Genomic DNA, 19,834 nt, shown 5'->3' on the forward strand with positions numbered 1-19,834 from the left:
TGTATTTTTAAAAATTCATTCAAAGTGTAATATCATAAGATTGTTTTATGACTTTTACAGTAGATAGTAAATAGCATTAGATTTTTGGAAAAAATCAACGTTATACTCAATTGAGATTAAATGTGTCTACGGATGTTTGTTTAATTACTATAACGATACTTTATTTATAAATTTATTATCTTTTAAGAAAAAGTAAAAAAAGTACGCCAAGTATACACATCGTTCAGAAAAAAATTTTATATAAAAAGGATTAATGCAGTCAGTAAAATCAGTAAAATCAGTAAAATAAAATTAAAATACAAAATTACTTATTCTAAAAAAAAAGAATAAGGCGTCAAATGTAGTAAGTACACTGCCCGAACAAAAAACTGTTGTATCACGAAAAGAATTTAAATATGTATAACTTTTTTTTAAAAAAGATAAAATAAGTCGTCAAATATAGATGTGCTGCCTGAACAAAGAACCTTGTACAATAAAAAGAATGCTGGAACAAAAAATTGTACCGCAAAAACAAAAATTTAAATGACATATATCAGTAAAATCAAATATAGAATACTTATTTAAAGAAAATTAACGAAGAAGACGTTAAATATATGTGCGCTGCCCGAACAAAAAGCCATTGTACCATAAAAGGTTAGTGATATACAGGGTTGGCCATATTCGACGGAAAGACCTTGAACCCTATTAAATGATTTTTAAAATGAACAGCAAAAAATGTGTTTTTTTCCCATGATTGAAAAAAAAACATCTTTCCGTCGAATATGGCCAACCCTGTATATAAAAAAGGGTTTCAAATATGGATAAGCTGCTCGAACAAAAAACTGTAATATCAAATTTAAAAAATTTAAATAGCATATTTTACACAGGCTCACGAAAAAAAGTATCCAGTTATTCTTATGCATTTTGAGTCGCTGAATCTGACATCAAACTAGAATCATCCAGGATAAAATAACTCATTTTTTCGCTCTAGAATTAAAAATTTTCCCTGGATGATCTTATTTTGATGTCATCAGATTCGTATTCAGCGACTCAAATATCTCATTCTAAAAAAAAAGAATGAAAATCTATCAGTCTTATTCAATAATATAAATTTTTATTTAATTTTCACTCTTTTTTTTAATAGTGGCAGTATTTGAATTTTTTGAAGTGAGATTTCACTCCAAGAAATTTAGGACAGTATTTATAATTCTCTTTCAAGTCTGTTACAAGTAATGTCTTAAGACGCTAATACAGCCCTCCGATTGCTTCGTAATTGTACTTAAGACGATTTTGAGTATAAGATCTGACTATCAATACCGGCCTTAGAGTAGATTTCATTTCAATTGATGTACTAAAATATCTCGAAAATGAGTGCGTGCGTGCGTGCGTGCGTACGTGATTGAAAGTTTCAGATAAAAAGTGGTACGGTTCCGAGAGAGACGTATTTTTATCACGTTGATTTTTTTTAAATAGAGGTGCCATAAAGATATAAAATCACCTCTATTTAGGATATTAAGAGATATCAAAAAATCAATAATTTTCAAATTTATACTTATTATTTTTTTTCTAACACATATTAACATAAAACATTAAACGTCTCGTAAATTATTACTTTTTATTTATAATCATACGTTAATATTTTCATGTACAGAATAATATAAATTAGTATAAAAAAAGAACACACATAGTTGCTTTAAGGTGGTTCTTCAGTAAAGTGTCAAAAATTTGAGGTGCCTTACCAAAACCCATCCAAAATTACAAATATCTACATAATTTGTATAAAATAAATATTAAATCTACATGTATATCTTAATGAAATAGTATGGAATATACGATAGTAAATCAAGAGCTGCATCTTCACCGAACGAAAACAAGATGAGATTATGTTTACTTTTTGAGGTTAAATTTATATACAAATTTATGCACGCAAATATCTTTCCAGAACGACCATTAACCTATTATTTTTTTTGTAATCATTAAAATCATAATTTTTTAAACTATTATAATTTCGTTTTTAAGAAAAGTCTATAGTAAGATTTGTGTGCAATTAGTCAAAGAAGTCTGTGAGTCTTATCTGCCACGAAGTTATACATGAAAAGTTCATTTTCATTTTCAACATTTTTTTTCTCTCTCTTATTTCATCATAGAATTTTAATCTACCGTAGAATTTTGCTCTCAATTTCGTCAATTTCGGTACTTCAACTTCACTAGAGCTCGATCGCATCGCGTGCGTAATTTCGTATCGTGAGCGGATGTCGTGCGATATTTTAATTTTATCGATTTTTAAATCTCTATTTAATTATTTTATAACTCTTATTAATGACAGTAATGATGTCATTGTATTGTTGTCGCGCAGCTTTTGTTACTATTTATAAAACCCTTGCATTGACAATGTAACGATATACTGTCGTTAGAATTTCAGAATAAGGACCTTATTAATTCGAATTGAGATTACTTAACACTAAGAAGATCGAGGTAGCCAATTTGGCTCCTCGCAAAATTCAAACTAATATAACTTTTTTCAATTTTGTTTCCACGTGAAATCCTTTTGTGACTTTTCATCATTTTTCATGTTCTTAATATTAGTAAAAAAATTTTCAATTATAGAAAAAAGGTTGAATTTTTATTTAATTGTCTACCTAGAAAGACTGTTGGAGCCAATTTGGCTCCTTTATCCGGTTCTTCTAGTGTTAAAGTTTAAGGTTAAGTAAATTAAGTTTACCATTATAATTTTGTTTATTAAAAATGAATTTGATTTCAAAATTGTATTGCATTCTTTGTATACGTTTTAGAGTTTGCTAAGAAATTTGAAAGAAAATTTGAATTTTTAAAGAATTTTGCATGTTTACATGCTCTGAATATAATATATGTATATGCTACGCGTGAACTCTGGATTTACATGAAAAATTTTTCATATATGAACATAAATAAATATATAAGGTAGTTGGCCTAGAAATCGTCAGGATAGCAGTAATCGCCAAATTCACGTATTACTGTATTTTAGTGCTTTCTGTCGATCGTGAGGCTTGCTGATATTTTTATTGGTTCCAAGGAAGTTCCAACATTTACAATGTTGTGTTACATTATGAAACTCGTAAATATATGAATTCACTATTGATTAAACCGAATATGTGCAGCCGACGAGCCTATATGAGATTTCGATCAAATGCTTCATTGTGAGGTTAAGAGACACTGTTTGACATCTCGTGCGATTTTGGAGTATTGGAAACTTGCATGAGGTAAATTGAGCTTCGAGTTATAAATCGAGACCATCGCACGTACACCATCATAAATTATTGTTTCATACAAATTTCATAGGTTTTTTTTACGTGACAAGCACTGGTTCACCGAAGCATGTAGTCGTTCGAGTAATCGCTACATCTGTCGATTACTGGGACTAGGTGGGACGAAAAAAATTCTTGTAAATCGAATAATAATGTATTCAAAATCCAAATAAGAAAATTAGATCCGTAATTGTTATTATCTAGATATTCTACGGACCAGTAATCATCATAGGCATAGTCGAGTTAATAAATAGATACGCAAACAAATAAAGAATGTCGATCACTGGATCATTTCTGTGTCGATAATTGGTACATCTAGAACAGAGATCGGCACTATTCGAATAAAAACAATTCTTTTCTGTTGAAACAGCTATTAATATTTATTGAAAATTTGTAATAATGATAGTTCTAAAAAAAATAAAATATAAAAAATTATAAAAAATATATATATATATATATTATACATATATTATATATATTATATATATATATATTATATATTTTTTATCATATAGATTATATATATTATATATATATATATATATATATATATAAATTTATGTGTCTGAATCATTCCATCGTTCGTGTATGCGATAGTTAAACACGTATGACATTGTGGGACATACCCATGACGATTACTGGGCAAACTGTTATGGCGACATGGCGATAACTCGTACATTTGCGCCTTCTAATTTTTACGAAAGATTTTCTCAACAGTAGTAGGTATAAGAATTTTAGAATGACGTTTTTATTCATCACAAAAAAATTGATTTAAAATAACCCAAAATAGCAGTCACTCACTTTTCAATTTGAAAAATATAAATTTGTAAAGTCAAGCGTTTTGGTTAACATGACATAATTACTGGGCCAATTACCTTATAATTATATATAAAATATGTTTATACATGTCCATATATTCTTCTTTCTTTTGTTATTATTTTAAACGTTTACTATAGAAAAAAAAATAATAAGAATATAAAAAATAATCAAAAGGATAATTTTCGCATTGTTATTTTTCGCAAAATCAAGTTTAAAAAATGTAAAAAAATTGCTATATAATTGTATCTAATGATTTATATATAATTTATATAAGCAATTTTTTTAATTTATTCACTTTTTTTTTAAACAATATGAAAATTATCCTTTCGATTATTAATAATAGTTTTTTGTTTTCTCATTATTATTTTTTTTTTCTTACATTAAACAGTAACTTTACAAAAGAAAGAGATTTAGGTTGTATGGGCATATTTCATATACAATTACATGTATATGAAAAATTTTTTACGGGTATATATATATATATATATATATATATATATATATATATATATACGTATATGTAGATATATACGTATATACATATATCATATAATGAAATTAAATAATTGGCACGCGCATGTATTGTCCAGTATAAAAAAATTAGACATTTCTGGTATGTAACTCGATTTATTAAAGAACCATCATAAAAACGATATGTAGGCAAAATGGATAAATTTTTGTAATAAGCAACTATATGTACATGTTTTCTTTACACTAATTGATTCATCCTATTATTGTGTATAAAAATCAGGGTTCGAAAAAATTCGAGTTTAAAAAAAATCCAAGTTTTTTTATTTTAATGAGTTTTATTTTTATTTTTCCGGGTTTTATTCCTTATATTGATTAGCAAGATTCGCTATTCAATATAATATATAATAAATAATTATATTCTGAATTAATTTCAATTTAATTTAATTTAATTCATTAATTAATATAATATATTGGCACATATGTATATATCTGTATAAGAAACATTTCATACTAATAATCGAGATCATTCTTTATTCATTTTTTCCAATCATTTTTTATTCATTTTTTTTGTAAAAAATAGTTTTATTACGTGTTAGGTCTTAAAATGTTCGTTATGTATAGATTTTTTATAAATTTGCTCGGAAAAATACATACTAAATAATACATTTAATACATTAATACATTTTATATTTATTACAATTGATATTTGGAAGATGAAAATTAAACCTAAAATAAATTAAATTAAAAAATTTTTTTAATTTTCTAAAAATCGAAAAAACTTTATCATGAGATCAAAATATTTAAAAAAAAGAATAAAAATACAATAACTAACGGGCGATTGAGAACAATAATCAATTGTTCATGTGTAATAATTAACAAATATATTGTTCAAGACATTACGTACAAATAAGAAGATTCGACGTGTGTGAAGTTGGCACCTCATCTTTTGGCACCGCAAATTTTGATAAGTGTTCCATTGGCACTCGCAATAGTTCTATAGTTCCTGATAGGTTTTATAAATAGTTCCGTTGATTTAGATAAAAAAAATAAAACTTGAAAATTTGCGGTGTTAACTTCCCGCAAGAGTGCTGGCACCGCAAGATTCGAAAAATCAATTGAAAACTATGAAATTTTATAATTCTCGAAGAGTTCTACAGTTCCTGTATATGATAGGTTTTAACAATAGTTCCGGTCTCTAAGTTATTTTAAATAATAATTAAACACGCCCGCTAGCACCGCACCACAAGAGTAAAGTACTCTTTAACAGCCAGTTCTACAATAGTTCCGACGATTTTTATAGATTTCGCTCAGAGTTCTGCCCTTTAAATACTTTTTAATAACAATACATACACACTCACGTAAAGTTGTGCAAAGTTACATTAAAATGAAGACATTAAGTTAGTAAATAAACAAAATATTTCTTTGTTGTAAAATAATTAGTGAATCTTAATGAAACTTTGCATAAGTCATTTTTAGTACTTCAAATATGTATATAAAAAAATTTAGATTTTTGTTATTTTCAAAATTTCTGTTCATAACAATAAAACTAATAACAAATAATCTAAATAATATATAAAAATGTGTTGCTTAATAAAGACGATGTTATCAACATAACACATATGTAATTTGTTTAAAACGTAAATATTAATATATGTGTTTTATGGCCTTACAACCTTCTTAAGAGATATTTTACTCTTGTGGTGGGGTGCCAGTCCATAAATTTAATTATTATTAGAAAATATTTAAAGAGAGACAAGAACCGATCGAAATCTATAAAAATCGTCGGAACTATTGTAGAACTACAGGAAAATGTCAACAAGTCTGCTGGAACTGTCTGTTAAAGAGTACTTTACTCTTGTGGTGCGGTGCCAGCGCGCGAGTTTAATTGTTATTAAAAAGTACTTAAAGGGCAGAACTCTGAGCGAAATCTATAAAAATCGTCGGAACTATTGTAGAACTATAAGAAAATGCCGACAAGTCTGCTGGAACTGGCTGTTAAAGAATACTTTACTCTTGTGGTGCGGTGCCAGCGCGCGGGTTTAATTGTTATTAAAAAGTACTTAAAGGGCAGAACTCTGAGCGAAATCTATAAAAATCGTCGGAACTATTGTAGAACTATAAGAAAATGCCAACAAGTCTGCTGGAACTGGCTGTTAAAGAGTACTTTACTCTTGTGGTGCGGTGCCAGCGCGCGAGTTTAATTGTTATTAAAAAGTACTTAAAGGGCAGAACTCTGAGCGAAATCTATAAAAATCGTCGGAACTATTGTAGAACTACAGGAAAATGTCAACAAGTCTGCTGGAACTGTCTGTTAAAGAATACTTTACTCTTGTGGTGCGGTGCCAGCGCGCGGGTTTAATTGTTATTAAAAAGTACTTAAAGGGCAGAACTCTGAGCGAAATCTATAAAAATCGTCGGAACTATTGTAGAACTATAAGAAAATGCCAACAAGTCTGCTGGAACTGGCTGTTAAAGAGTACTTTACTCTTGTGGTGCGGTGCCAGCGCGCGAGTTTAATTGTTATTAAAAAGTACTTAAAGGGCAGAACTCTGAGCAAAATCTATAAAAATCGTCGGAACTATTGTAGAACGATAAGAAAATGCCAACAAGTCTGCTGGAACTGGCTGTTAAAGAGTACTTTACTCTTGTGGTGCGGTGCTAGCGCGCGTATTTAATTATTATTTAAAATAACTTAGAGACCGGAACTATTGTTAAAACCTATCAGGAACTGTAGAACTCTTCGAAAACTATAAAATTTCATAGTTTTCAATTGATTTTTCGAATCTTGCGGTGCCACGGGAAGTTAGCACCGCAAATTTTCAAGTGTTATTTTTTTTAGCTAAATCAACGGAACTATTTATAAAACCTATCAGGAACTATAGAACTATTGCGGGTGCCAATGGAACTCTTATCAAAATTTGCGGTGCCAAAAGATGAGGTGCCAACTTCACACACGTGAAGATTCGGACGTTTCGGCTCCATCATCAGTGAAGGTCTTATGACAGACCTTGAAGAGAAACTTCTCAGATGTTCTTTCAGATCTATTTTATTTGGTACGATTAATTTTTGAATATACCATTGTATTTTTATCCTTTTTTTATCTCGAGAGCTCAATTTATGTTATTTTTATAATCTCAAAATATTTGTTATGTATAATAGATTTTTTGTGAATTTTTTCAACAAAATAGTATTTTTGAGAAATTATAAATATATATATTTTGTACAGCATAATTTAATAAATAATTGAAGGAAAAATATATAGCTTTTAATAATTTCATAAAAGTGTTTTAAAACAAAAATTTCAGTTTGTTTACTTTACAATTTATAGAATAAAAACTGTGCCAACTAAAATTTTTTAGTTTTGAAAGAATTTTGGAAAATTTCTCTATAAAAAAAACTCGACCTTCGACCCGTACGTCGAAAACTTCTATTATTTTGAGCGTTCTATCAGTCGCGCTTCGTGGCAGTGATGCAATTTCAGCTTCAAGCACATCAGTATTTTATCTTGGGTTTTTCAAGTGATTTTTTTTTAGGATCCAACCCGATAGGTTGTCAAACCTTGATAAAAGTATGAAAGTATGATTATCATAAAAATTAATAGTTTACAACAAGATATTTCATTTTTCATATCAATATGTGTTAATATAAAATATGTGAAATATAAAATCTCGTAATGATCGGTTTTTCGATATCTCTACCTTAATACTTTCATATCTAGAATAATTATTATTATTATATGTAAAATAAGTAGAGAAACTATATTATGTAAAAAAAATCATAATTTCATTTTAATAAGGGAGATGATCTTCATATTTCTTTGGCGCCTCCAACTAGAAAAAAAATGTGATCAAAATACGTTCCCCTCGAAACCGTACCACTTTCATGTGAGACTTTTTTCAATCACACACGCACACGCTCGTCTTATTTTCGACATATTTTAGTGCGTCAACTAAAATAAAACATTCAGTGCACGTACATTGACTTTAATTTTGACAAATGTTATCTAGGTCATGATCCTGAACAACATTCAAAGTTTACATTTTACAACATTTTAGTCATTGATCGGACACCTTGATAATGTTAATGCCGACAGTATTGTAACTTTTAAGCCTTATAACTCGCAAAGTACTTAACAAAAAAATATGTTATTATAGTGTTTTGAAAAGTTTTCAAGATAAGCTATAGAAATATGTATAAGAATATGTAATGAAAAATGGAGGGTTCCATTACAAAAATTCAAAGTGACCTTGTCCTGACCTTGACAACACCACCCAAGGTCAAACAAATAATATCATCTTATGTCTCCCTCAAAGTCAAAAAACTTTTGTCTATAAATATTTTCGATTTAACTAAGTGTTTTCGAGACATTTCCATGGATCTTTTAAAATGAGACACTCTATATATATACAATATATACACATGTGTGTGTATGTGTGTGTGTGTGTGTGTGTGTGTGTGTGTGTGTGTGTGTGTGTGTGTGTGTGTGTGTGTGTGTGTGTGTGTGTGTGTGTAGAAAAAAGATCTCTATGAGATACCGAGTTCATTTTGAATAAATGCAAGAAATCTATGGGCAGAATTTAAAAAAATAATAGGTCATTTTGAAGGGAATTTAATAAGCTTTAAAATAACGTTATATAAAATTTAATTCAAATTCCATTTTTTTTTTTTGGAAAATTAAAGAAATATAAAAAGCAAATCACAAAGTCAAAAAATTGTGCTTCTAATATGAGATGCTCCGAGAAATCAATAGCAAACGCAAAGTCAATATTGCAATTAAAAAACTTTATTTCATGTTTCTAAAAGGCAAACAAACACAGCGAGCGTGCGTGAAAAATGAGCATGCAATAGATAATACCCAGAACTCGTCTTCAGATAATTGGAAGCATCGCAGAAATAGGCATTTGACGTTCATTACGGTTATCCATTTTATTATTTTACAATAATATTTACTCTTTAGCAACGATTTTCACTATAATATAGAAGCATGGGTTATTTCATATTAAAAATACTCTGGATCTTCATATTACGATTTCCACGCCTTATGATTTTATAATCATCAAATCTAACTTCTGTAATTAAACAATTCAACATATCCCTTCTATTAGTACGACCTTACTCTATCATTACATGAAGAATTTATTGGCAAATATTTTTATTTATTAAATAATAAAGAAGATTTAAAGACTCATCTCAATGAAACTTGAAAATATTCTAAAATCTTTTTTTACAATGACTACAGCATGATCTAATAATGAATTTTCTACTAAATAATTTTCAAAAAGCAATAAATTCATGGTGGAACCAATAGATAGCGTTTATTAGTTTAGCAAAAACGCCGCTATCTCATATTAGGCGCCTATCTCATAATAGGGGCTTTCCAATATATACATACATACATCCATATATATGAGATGTTTGACGTCAACTGGATTACCTGCGTGCCCAAAAATCAGCATAAAAAAAATTAACAAATTCAAGATCTCAAATTATTCGTATGTGCATGTACTTTTGAAAGAGATGATGCCATTTTGAGATATCCAATATGGTGGATCCAATATAGTGGATCCAATATGGTACCGAGAAGCGATAAACATCGCATGCAAATGTAACATTTTCTTGCTATTGTACTGATCCTCAATTGGCTTCAAAATGATTACTTCTAGGTTTTTCGGGATTGCTGATTACAAATCTGCTGTCAAAATTTGATATATATTAACGCATATATTGTACACATATCTACTGTCGCAAGTCACCTTTTTGAACGTGCTATTAAAAATCAATCACCACCTGCTGAAAATTAGTGATGAAATACTTTTTATTCTAAGACTAACTTATAGTTTATCCCTTCACGCTCGGGATTAAAAACTTGGGAATTAATAAAGGTTGAAGGTCTAAGAGTATAGGGCTCAAGGTTTCACCATATTGGATCTACTATTTTGAATTTCAAAATTTTTTTACATATACGGTAAGTTTTGGCAAAGTCGCTCGTGTGTAGATAGAGCGGACTAAATTGAGTTAAAAAGTCCTCTATCATTTTCACAATAGTTAACGAGATATTAATTACTATAAAAATTGCCGAATATTAGTCATCAATAATTTTTTTTTTAAATACTATCAATTTTACAGAAAAACTGCAAGAGACAAAAATTGTTTATTTTCTTTTCATAGAACTTTAAAAATTTTTTCAGAATTTTTTATCAACCTTTTGGTACTGCATATTCTTATTTTGACTAACATGAAAAAATACGGTAACATTAAAAAATTCTGAAAAAACTTCTTAAAAAATTCTCAGAACTTTATGAGAAGAAAATAAACAATTTTTGTCTCTCGCTGTTTTTCTGTAAAGTTGATAGTAATTGAGTAAAAAATTATTTAAAACCAAAATTCAGCGATTTTTAGTAATTAATATCTTGTTAACTATTGCGAAATGATAGAGGACTTTTCGAATCAGTTTATCCGTTCTATCTATACACAAGCGCTTTATCTACACAAAACTTACAAGACACCCTGTATATATTGTATATATGGGTGTCTCACAACTATCGAATTTTCTCTTAAATACATATTCTTGAGATAATTTTAAGACAAAAACCCTAATACAAAAATGTCGAACAATAGTTTTTGAATTATAATTGGTTAAAGATAGTGTGTAATTCGAAAACTATTATAGCTCGACATTTTCGTATTAGGATTTTCGTCTTAGAATGTTCAAAAGAATTCAGAAATAATAACAGAGGCTGTAAAAGTAAAATGGTTTTTTACTTATAAGCATTTAAAGTTAGCTTATAATTCAAAAAATTATTGTAGCTTCGACATTTTCGTATTAGAATTTCTCAAAATTATCTCAAGAATATGTTCTTAAGAGGAAATATTCAATAGTGAGACACCCTGTATATACAGGGTGGGGCATTTTAATCGCCCCAGGCGAATATCTCAGAAACTAAAAAAGATATAAGAAAAAGTTTTATACGAAAGTTGTAGGATCTCTTGGGGGAAAGAAGATGGAAATGATGGATTTTAAATAGGGGACACTAGCGAGGTTAGATCAAGGTCATGATTTTTTTTTAATGGAACCCCCATTTTTTTATTGCATATTCTTGCAGCACACCTAGAGAGATTTCCAAAACACTATAATAAAATATTTTTTCATGAAGTACATTTCGAGTTATAAGGCTTGAAAGTTATAATATCGCTGACATTAGCATTACGCGAGGTGTCCGACCGAGAATAATGTGAGATTCTTGAATGTTGTTCAGGATCTTCTTTCCCCCAAGAAAACCAACAATTTTCATACAAAACTTTTTCTTGTATCTCTCTTAGTTTCTAAGATATTCGCTTGGGACGATTAAAATGCCCCACCCTGTATATATAAAATGACATAACGGTAATATTACACATATTATTGTTTATTATTTTGTAAAAATATCAATATAATATAGCTGAAGAAAAACATACATAATTTGTTGTGAATTTATGTAAATATAAATTTTATGTAAATATATCTAAAAACTTAACTTAATTGTTCATTTACTTTTATAAATTGCTTAAGTCTTAAAAAGAACAATTTTATTCATAAATATTAACTTTACTTACGTATATATATATATATATATATATATATATATATATATATATATCTTTAATAATAAATACCAAAATTATCCATTGTATAATAATTTTACGTGTAACTGTTTGATAGTGTAAAATGAGTTAATCTACATTGATAAAAATGGACACAACTTGAATCTAGATTAGAGTTCTACCAAATGCGTTTACGCATAAAATAATATACGCTTCGAGAATCGTGAGCAATATATTTCAGGGATTATAAATCAAACTACAGTTAACTATATAATTAATTTAACTGCAAAAGAATAGAACGGCAGTTCTTGAAAAGGATACGTACATATTTATCGATACAATTTCTACTTTCTGCAATATTAACATTATTCTCGGGCGTACGCTGCGTTTTTATAATGTCGACTTTAGTTCCAGCAAAATCAATTGCAACTGGATGTTAATTAAAAGCGAGGTTGACGAAAATTCATTTCGCATTTCCCGACGCACACCTTTAATCAAAATGCGATGTAAATCAAAATGAGATGGTGGCCACAGTGATTTTGTAAACAATTTATCTAAACCAATATAGGATATTCCTTATTAAACTGCGTTGTGTGTGTGTGTGTGTATATGTGACTTCATATATATATATACACATACACATAACACAGAAATATTTTTTGTTGTATAACAATGTTGCAATGTTTCGTACATCCTTGTTAAGCAAAACATTGTAACTGGACATTAAAAACAACATTAATCTGAAGATATATACTTAATATTAAATATAATATTAGGAGAACGAGCTAAAATAATGATTCACAATATATTTAGTTAAAACTCTTTCAATTAAATAAAAAAAAGACTCACTTTAATCCATCCTCCATGAGCGGTCACTACCACATATAGTAAATACAGATCTATATCCTTCCCATTTATCTTTGGAGACTTCTTGAAGAGAGTCCTAAAATTAGAAAAGAATATTTGTAATATCGGACAAGTTTTAAATGAATTTTATTTATATTTAGATAATTAATTTTTCATAAATTGGAAAGCAATTTTTTTCCGTTTTGAGATTTATGATTTGGTAAAAATATCATGTAAAAAGTAATAAGTATATAATCGTGTTAACTATTATATTTTTCAATAGAATCTCTTTATGAATGTAAAGAATAACAAAATCTTTCACAATTAATTAATTTGCTAAAAAATCAAACATACATTTTTTATCCATAAATGATAAGACAGAGAGAAAAATGGCAAGTATCTACAAATATCTTCATAGAATCTTAATGCAAAGTTTAATCGATAAATTTGTGAATTTGCCAGAGAAACAGTGCCCGAAGGAAATCTAATTTCCAAATCCATCCATCAAATTTGAAACGAATTTGAATCGCGACGTAGCAAGCCTAGACAAAATATTAGCGCGTGTTATTTCCGTTTTTACATCTTAGAAAAAAAAAAGAAAAAAATTGGCAGTTCACGTAATCGTGATATAAGATCCGGAGCTAAATCGAATCACGACAACAGTACGTTCATAGCATATTTACGTTACACCGTCGCGCACATTTCGAGAATATCTCGATGCTATATCAAATCTACATGTGTATGCACATACATACATACATACATGTGTACACTTGTGTATAGAAGAGTAATCCGTATACATACTTTCCGCGAAAGTCTTTCCGCGAGGCACGTTTTCCTGGCGCGTGTAAAACCGTCCACGCGGAAAATACTCACGGGAAACGCTCGGTAAATACGAACCTTTGTCCTCGAAACCCAAGAACGATAAGAATCGAAGGAACGAAGTCGAACCTAACCTCAACGTGCGCTGGCGCGCGTTGACGGCTTCTGATCGTCGATTCTGGCGGTCGGGTGATGACGGTCGGGAGGGGAAGGGGAAGAAGGAAGAGGAGAGCGATCTAAGTTGATCTAAGGAGACAAACGTATGTATGTACGCACGCAGGATGGAGGAAAGAGGGGACTTACTCTGTACTTGATCACTCCATCAGATGCAGTGCATCAGTACATATGCATTTTGGCTTACCCTCGAGTCTCGTGGAAGTGTCGGAGGTCCTTGAGGAAGTTGTCTCTCTCCTTCTCGTACGTGACGGGGTCCTTGTTGAGGATCTTGGCCATGTTTGCGAGTACGAAGTGCGCGTGTTCGGGCGTGCTAATCGGGGTTGGTGTGCTCCGGATTTACAGGGCACGACGCAGGGGTAGCGGGCAGAGAAATAGAAGGAGGTGCAGCACATGGGCGCGCACAGGAGCACATTTATACGAGGAGCGTCCTGTTGCGGTTGCTGCTCTCACAGCGACGTACGACGACGACGGCGACGGCGACGACGATGACGACGACGACGGCGACGACGGCGTACGAGGGCGAAGGTGAGGACTACCGCGGGTCGACACGAGGTCGCGACCCGCTTCCGACATCGGGTCGTCTTGTCCTGCACTCAAGTCGGCCGGTGGCTTCTTCGATATTTTTTTTCTGTCTCTCTCTCTCTCTCTCTCTCCCCTTCCTCCTTGTCTCTCACGCTCTTTCTCCTATGCTTCTTTTCTCCTACACACACGCTCTCTCTCTCTCTCTCTCTCTCTCTCTCTCTCTCTCTCTCTCTCTCTCTCTCTCTGTCTTTCTCTTTCCCTTGTTGGCGACCGCGCGTTCGTTCGCACGAAACGAGACGGGACGAGACGAGAGACGAGACAGCGACGACGACGGCAGCGGTAGCGGCTTTTTCCTGCCGCCCCTGAATTACCTGCTCGCTGCCGCGTACGACGCTTCCGCGAGCGTCCGCGCGCGACTACGACACGAGATTCTCGCGCCGCGTGCACGAAAAATCGGTATGCGCCGCCGTTCAGAAGCTAGTTAGCAGCGGTCAAACACAAACGACTCGCATTTATAGTAGCATTTATACGGAGGCACACGGTACAGTAAAGAACAGTACGGTACGGTACGGCACGGTACGGTACAGTACAGTACAGTACGGCACGGTACGGCACGACACGACACGACACGACATAATACCACTCGCGGTTGGCTCGGCTCGGCTCGGCTTCGCTCCGTTTCGTTCCACTCTCCTCTCGGCTCTCGAGATCGCAACAAACACGACGACAATGACGACGACGACGACAACGACGACGACGACGACGACGACGACGATGACAAGGAACTCTCAAGAGCCTTGCTCTCTTTCTCTCTTTCGTAGGCCCCGATCGATTCACCTGTCACTTGTCAACGAAAACTCACGGGGATCCGTTGCGCCACGCACCACATCTGACATCACCAAGCACCACCTCGCGATGCCCGGCCAGCTCGCGTTACGCCCCGAGCCCGAATTCGACCCCGCGGCCGTGTCCTACGCAGGCCGGCGGTGAACGACTCGCGGAGCGCGTTTCACTGCAACCGAGGCGAAGCGCTTGATGTGCGGCCGTATATCAAAATGGCGTCCCGTGCTGCTCGGCATCCATTGGCGAAGGCACCGCGGCCAATTTCCCGTACGCTACCGCCGATCGCTACGACGCGCGGCGCGACGCGACGGCACACCGCGCACCGTTTCCGCTCACCGCCGTGTAATCCGTGTATACGCTACACACACGCATACGTCGCGTACACGTCGGTAGTGATGGGTAGCGACGGCAGTCGGCAGTGTGTCGGTACTGTCGGTAGGCGTCCGTCCGTCTGTCTGTCCGTCTGTTCGTCCGCGCGCGCGCGAGCGCTCACACCTCAGTCTACGTCATTTTACGCGCGGCCACTTCGCGTAAGAGATTCTATCTACGACGTATCACCACTACCGCCTTTTTTTAACCCTCGCGTGACGTTCGACCGCAAATAACGATTCCGAATCGCACGCTACAATTTTTACTTTCAAAATGGATGGGTGCCCTCATCACCTCCACCGAGTGCACACCGTACGGTTTGAATTAACGCCCGTGCTGAACGTTCGAGAGCGCAACTTGCCCTGCGGCACGATACTGCCATCTGTTGAGCTGCCTTCATATGTCGCCTATCTATGCCTTCACATGTCGCCAGAGCGGAAGCGGACTGAGCACTGAGGCGCGAAAGACGGTCGAGTTTGAATTCTCAGCGCACGAGAATGGATTAAAATCGATTGAAATTTTGCGTGACATCTAGGTTGTCTTCACTCGAGTGCTTCAGTATGTATTATTTTATCCTTGTTGTTCACCGAATGTTAAACGAGGATAAATAATACATGGATGCACGGGTAAGTTTCCCAATACAATCCAATAAGCATACGTATAATTTTTCCAGTAGAGGTTGTAAGATGTTTTATTACATATATCAAGATATCAATCGTAAAACTTTATTCTTAAGATGAAAAATAAAAAATGAAAATTTTTACCATTAAAATTAATGGAGAAATTTTTCACTTTCCATTCTAGGGATCAAATTTCATGATGAGACTTTTCAATAAAAAATTTTATATCTTTTTTTTTAATAAAATGTCTGCAGACTCAACACTTGAACTGAATGTTCATGTAAACAAACATTCATGAAACTTCTTGTTTTCAGAGAATGCCTTCCAAATGCTGCAGCGTTGCAATTTCCATTTTACAAACACCCTACTGGCCGTTTCTAAATTCTCAACAAATTCCTGCAAACACTCATATAAATGTTAAGCAAAAATTCATGAAACTTCTTATCTTCGTCCAAGAATGTCTTCCTTGTACCGTTGCAATTTTCGCTTTATGAACACTCTAGTGACCGTTTTTAAACTCTCTACGAACTTCCGAAACGCTCATGTAAACGTTAAACAAACATTTATGAAACTTTTCATTTTCGTCACGGTATTGGACTGTGTTCGGAAATTTATCCGGATGCACCCATGTATTATTTATTCTTGTTTTTAAACAACAAGGATAAAATGATACTTAGATGCACTCGAGTGAAGGCAATTTGTATGTCGCGCGTCGCGTAGTTGTGCAAGAGTCAACACTAATCGGAACATATAGCATTGTTTGTTTTGTCATTGTAACAATAAATATCAGATGGACGTTGTATGTACGTAGCATGTAGTGTGAATTCTACATTTCAAATATGCTGGGTTCGTTCAGTGTAAAATTCTTCAATACGATTGGTTCTTGCTTTTGATTCTTTATAAATCTAAACAAATAAATCAATCATATTGCAAAATTTTACACACAACAGTTGCAAAGCTGCTTTCTCTGTTGAAGCTGAACATAGCCAATGATTGACTTCAATCATCACAATTGCCAATGTGAAAGAAAAGGAAGAGAGAGAGGAAACGCGTTTTGATTAAACTGCTGTTGGCACTTCTGACAGTTGATCGTCGATTAATTTAATCATAAATTGGTGAGAAAAGACCCAACGAAAGAATCGTCACAGGATATGCAAATGTGAATGAAATGACTAGAATATTGTATGAATACCTCATGTATATTTCACGTAAAATTACTTGCGAGTGAACAGCTTATAGGTGCTTTTTCATGCGACGTTGAAACGCTCGTTTTCTAGCATCAAGAAATATCGAACCTAACCTTTATAATCTGTAATGAGGAGACACTAGATTTCTGCCGTGTATATCACTGTGTGTTATTTATTCTGGAATTTTAAGTTCAATGTGTTTAATTATAAATATCACGCATGATAGGATGTGTAAATTTAATTCAAAAGAAATTTCACATAATATTGGGTCATCTAAAAAGTATCCGCGGTTTTTTGTCACTAGATGTGTGTTGATGGTCATATATCTAGTGACAAAGTACCGCGGATACTTTTTAGATGACCCAATATATTCTCATATTATATTGTACAATATTAGACAAATATTCAAAGTTTTATTTCATTTTTATTAATTTACCTCACTTTTTTCTTTGTTTTGCATGTGGAACTTTAATAAATGAAATTTTCTAATTAAAAATGCACAAAATAAATTTTATATTACAAAAGTTGACCCACTAACGCTGAAAAGTTGGATAAAAATGAACTTTTTAGCGTCAATCATAGATAAAATTACAATGAACGCACTTGGTCTAGAGTAGAATCTCCCTATAAGAGAGTTACGTCAATGTGAAATAAAATGGCGTCTAACAGGGACTCCATTAGAGAAGGGCTCTAGACTACATAAAGCATAAGAATTATGGTGGAAGCTTTAATAAAATGATGAAATTTTAAATGTATCAAAATTATAAATAGATAAGCCGATACATTATTATAAAGATTTCGAATTAAAAACGAAATGAACATAAGGAATATTAAGCGTTTTAGCATCATATGAAAACTTTAGCCCGGATCCTCATACGGGCACCAACGCTTAGATACCGAACACTAATTGGTGAAAAACAGGTGATAGAGGTGTAAACTTTATCTCCACAATCGACTTTTCACCAACAGCGCTTTGTGTTAAAACGCTGTTGTCCATATGAGGATCCAAGCTTATGAGTATATGACCGGAATCCATAGTTCGTTCTTAATTTCAAAATAGTCTCAAGCAATGTCTTAAGATGGTAATATGACTCTTTGATTGGTTCATGAAATCTCAAGCACTAGCTTAAAACCATCTCGAATCTTGAGCAATGTCTATAGATTCCGTCCTTTGAGTGAGTATATAAATCGCACATCTTCGCCGATAGAGGACCCTGACAGAGATACAGTTTTAGGACCTGCGCACAATAAAACAAATATTAGGAACAGGAATAAATATCAAGATTTTCAACTTATCAGATATCAATTATACATATGTATCAGAATACACGGTTTCTAAGAGGTTGAAATCTTAATATTTATTCCATTTTGCACAGAGCCAGAGTTCCTATACAGTCGGGTTATTCACCGAGTTCGCGCCTATTGGCTGAACTCAAGAGTAACATGGCGGAGTCAATGAGAATTACTACAAATTCAGGTTAATTCAAACAAGAGAGATACAATAATCATAAAACAACTTTAAATGTAGATTTTTTATCCTCCTATAGCATTAATTTTCTATTAATATAAAAAAACATATAAGATAAAGCAACATATTGGGTCATCTAAAAAGTATCCGCGGTACTAGATATATGACCATCAACACACATCTAGTGACAAAAAACCGCGGATACTTTTTAGATGACCTAATATTAAGATAAAAACGAGTTTATAAATATAATACATCGTTATCATAGAAAAATTATTTAATCACAGAATGTATTGCCATTGTTTTGACTAATATGTGAAAAAAAGAAAAAAAACGTAGAATTAGAACTTAAAATCTCTAGCATGCTCGTACACAACCACATGAAATTCTTACAGACTATTTATAAACGCAATATATAACTCTCATAAAAAATCGTAAATAATTAATCTCATAAACTATCCAGCAAACGAGAATGGATTGAAATGAATTGAAATGGATTCAGATTTTCAGAAATATTGATTCACGAATGTTAAAATGAATGCTTTTCAATCCTGAATGCATTTCCATTCATTTATAGGAATTGCATGGAGCATATCTCTATGTTTTTCAATCTAGAAATAATATCAGCTTTTTCTGTGCACAACACACACATTGTGAATATTGTTCAATTCAAAATTTTGAATAGGAAATGCAGTTTTTCAATCCAATTGCATCCAATTGAATCTAATTGAATCCAACTGAATCCAATTGAATCCAAAAAAAGTATTCGCTATTTAAAATACGCATTTGGATAGAAAAAAATTTCAATCGATTTTATTATAATACTCAATATTCAATTGCATCCAA

The 19,834-nt window shown here is 32.7% G+C and overlaps 1 protein-coding gene and 1 long non-coding RNA gene across 8 annotated transcripts in view; one reads left to right on the forward strand and one right to left on the reverse strand.

Moving 5' to 3' along the window:
* Window positions 1-15,719, reverse strand: part of Bap170 (Brahma associated protein 170kD) — a 112,561-nt gene extending 96,842 nt beyond the window's left edge. For 3 of the 7 annotated variants that reach the window (XM_011054256.2, XM_011054255.2, XM_011054252.2), the window contains exons 1-2: window positions 14,164-15,716; window positions 12,984-13,077 (exon numbers count right to left, since the gene is read on the reverse strand). In XM_011054256.2, the coding sequence (XP_011052558.2) occupies window positions 12,984-13,077; window positions 14,164-14,255 (186 nt within the window). In that variant the 5' untranslated portion in view covers window positions 14,256-15,716. Of the gene's footprint in view, window positions 1-12,983; window positions 13,078-14,163 lie in introns of all 7 variants that reach the window. The other 4 variants (XM_011054254.2, XM_011054253.2, XM_087411373.1 and 1 more) reach the window with 3 other exon arrangements.
* A 225-nt stretch (window positions 15,720-15,944) lies between these two features.
* Window positions 15,945-18,029, forward strand: LOC147908010 (uncharacterized). The gene is made up of 2 exons (XR_015546727.1): window positions 15,945-16,339; window positions 16,648-18,029. It is a non-coding gene; the product is annotated as an uncharacterized LOC147908010 (long non-coding RNA).
* Window positions 18,030-19,834: the final 1,805 nt, after the last annotated feature.

Source organism: Acromyrmex echinatior, chromosome 11 (genome assembly GCF_024713525.1).
Source record: "Acromyrmex echinatior isolate Ae372 chromosome 11, ASM2471352v2, whole genome shotgun sequence".
NCBI lineage: Eukaryota > Metazoa > Arthropoda > Insecta > Hymenoptera > Formicidae > Acromyrmex > Acromyrmex echinatior.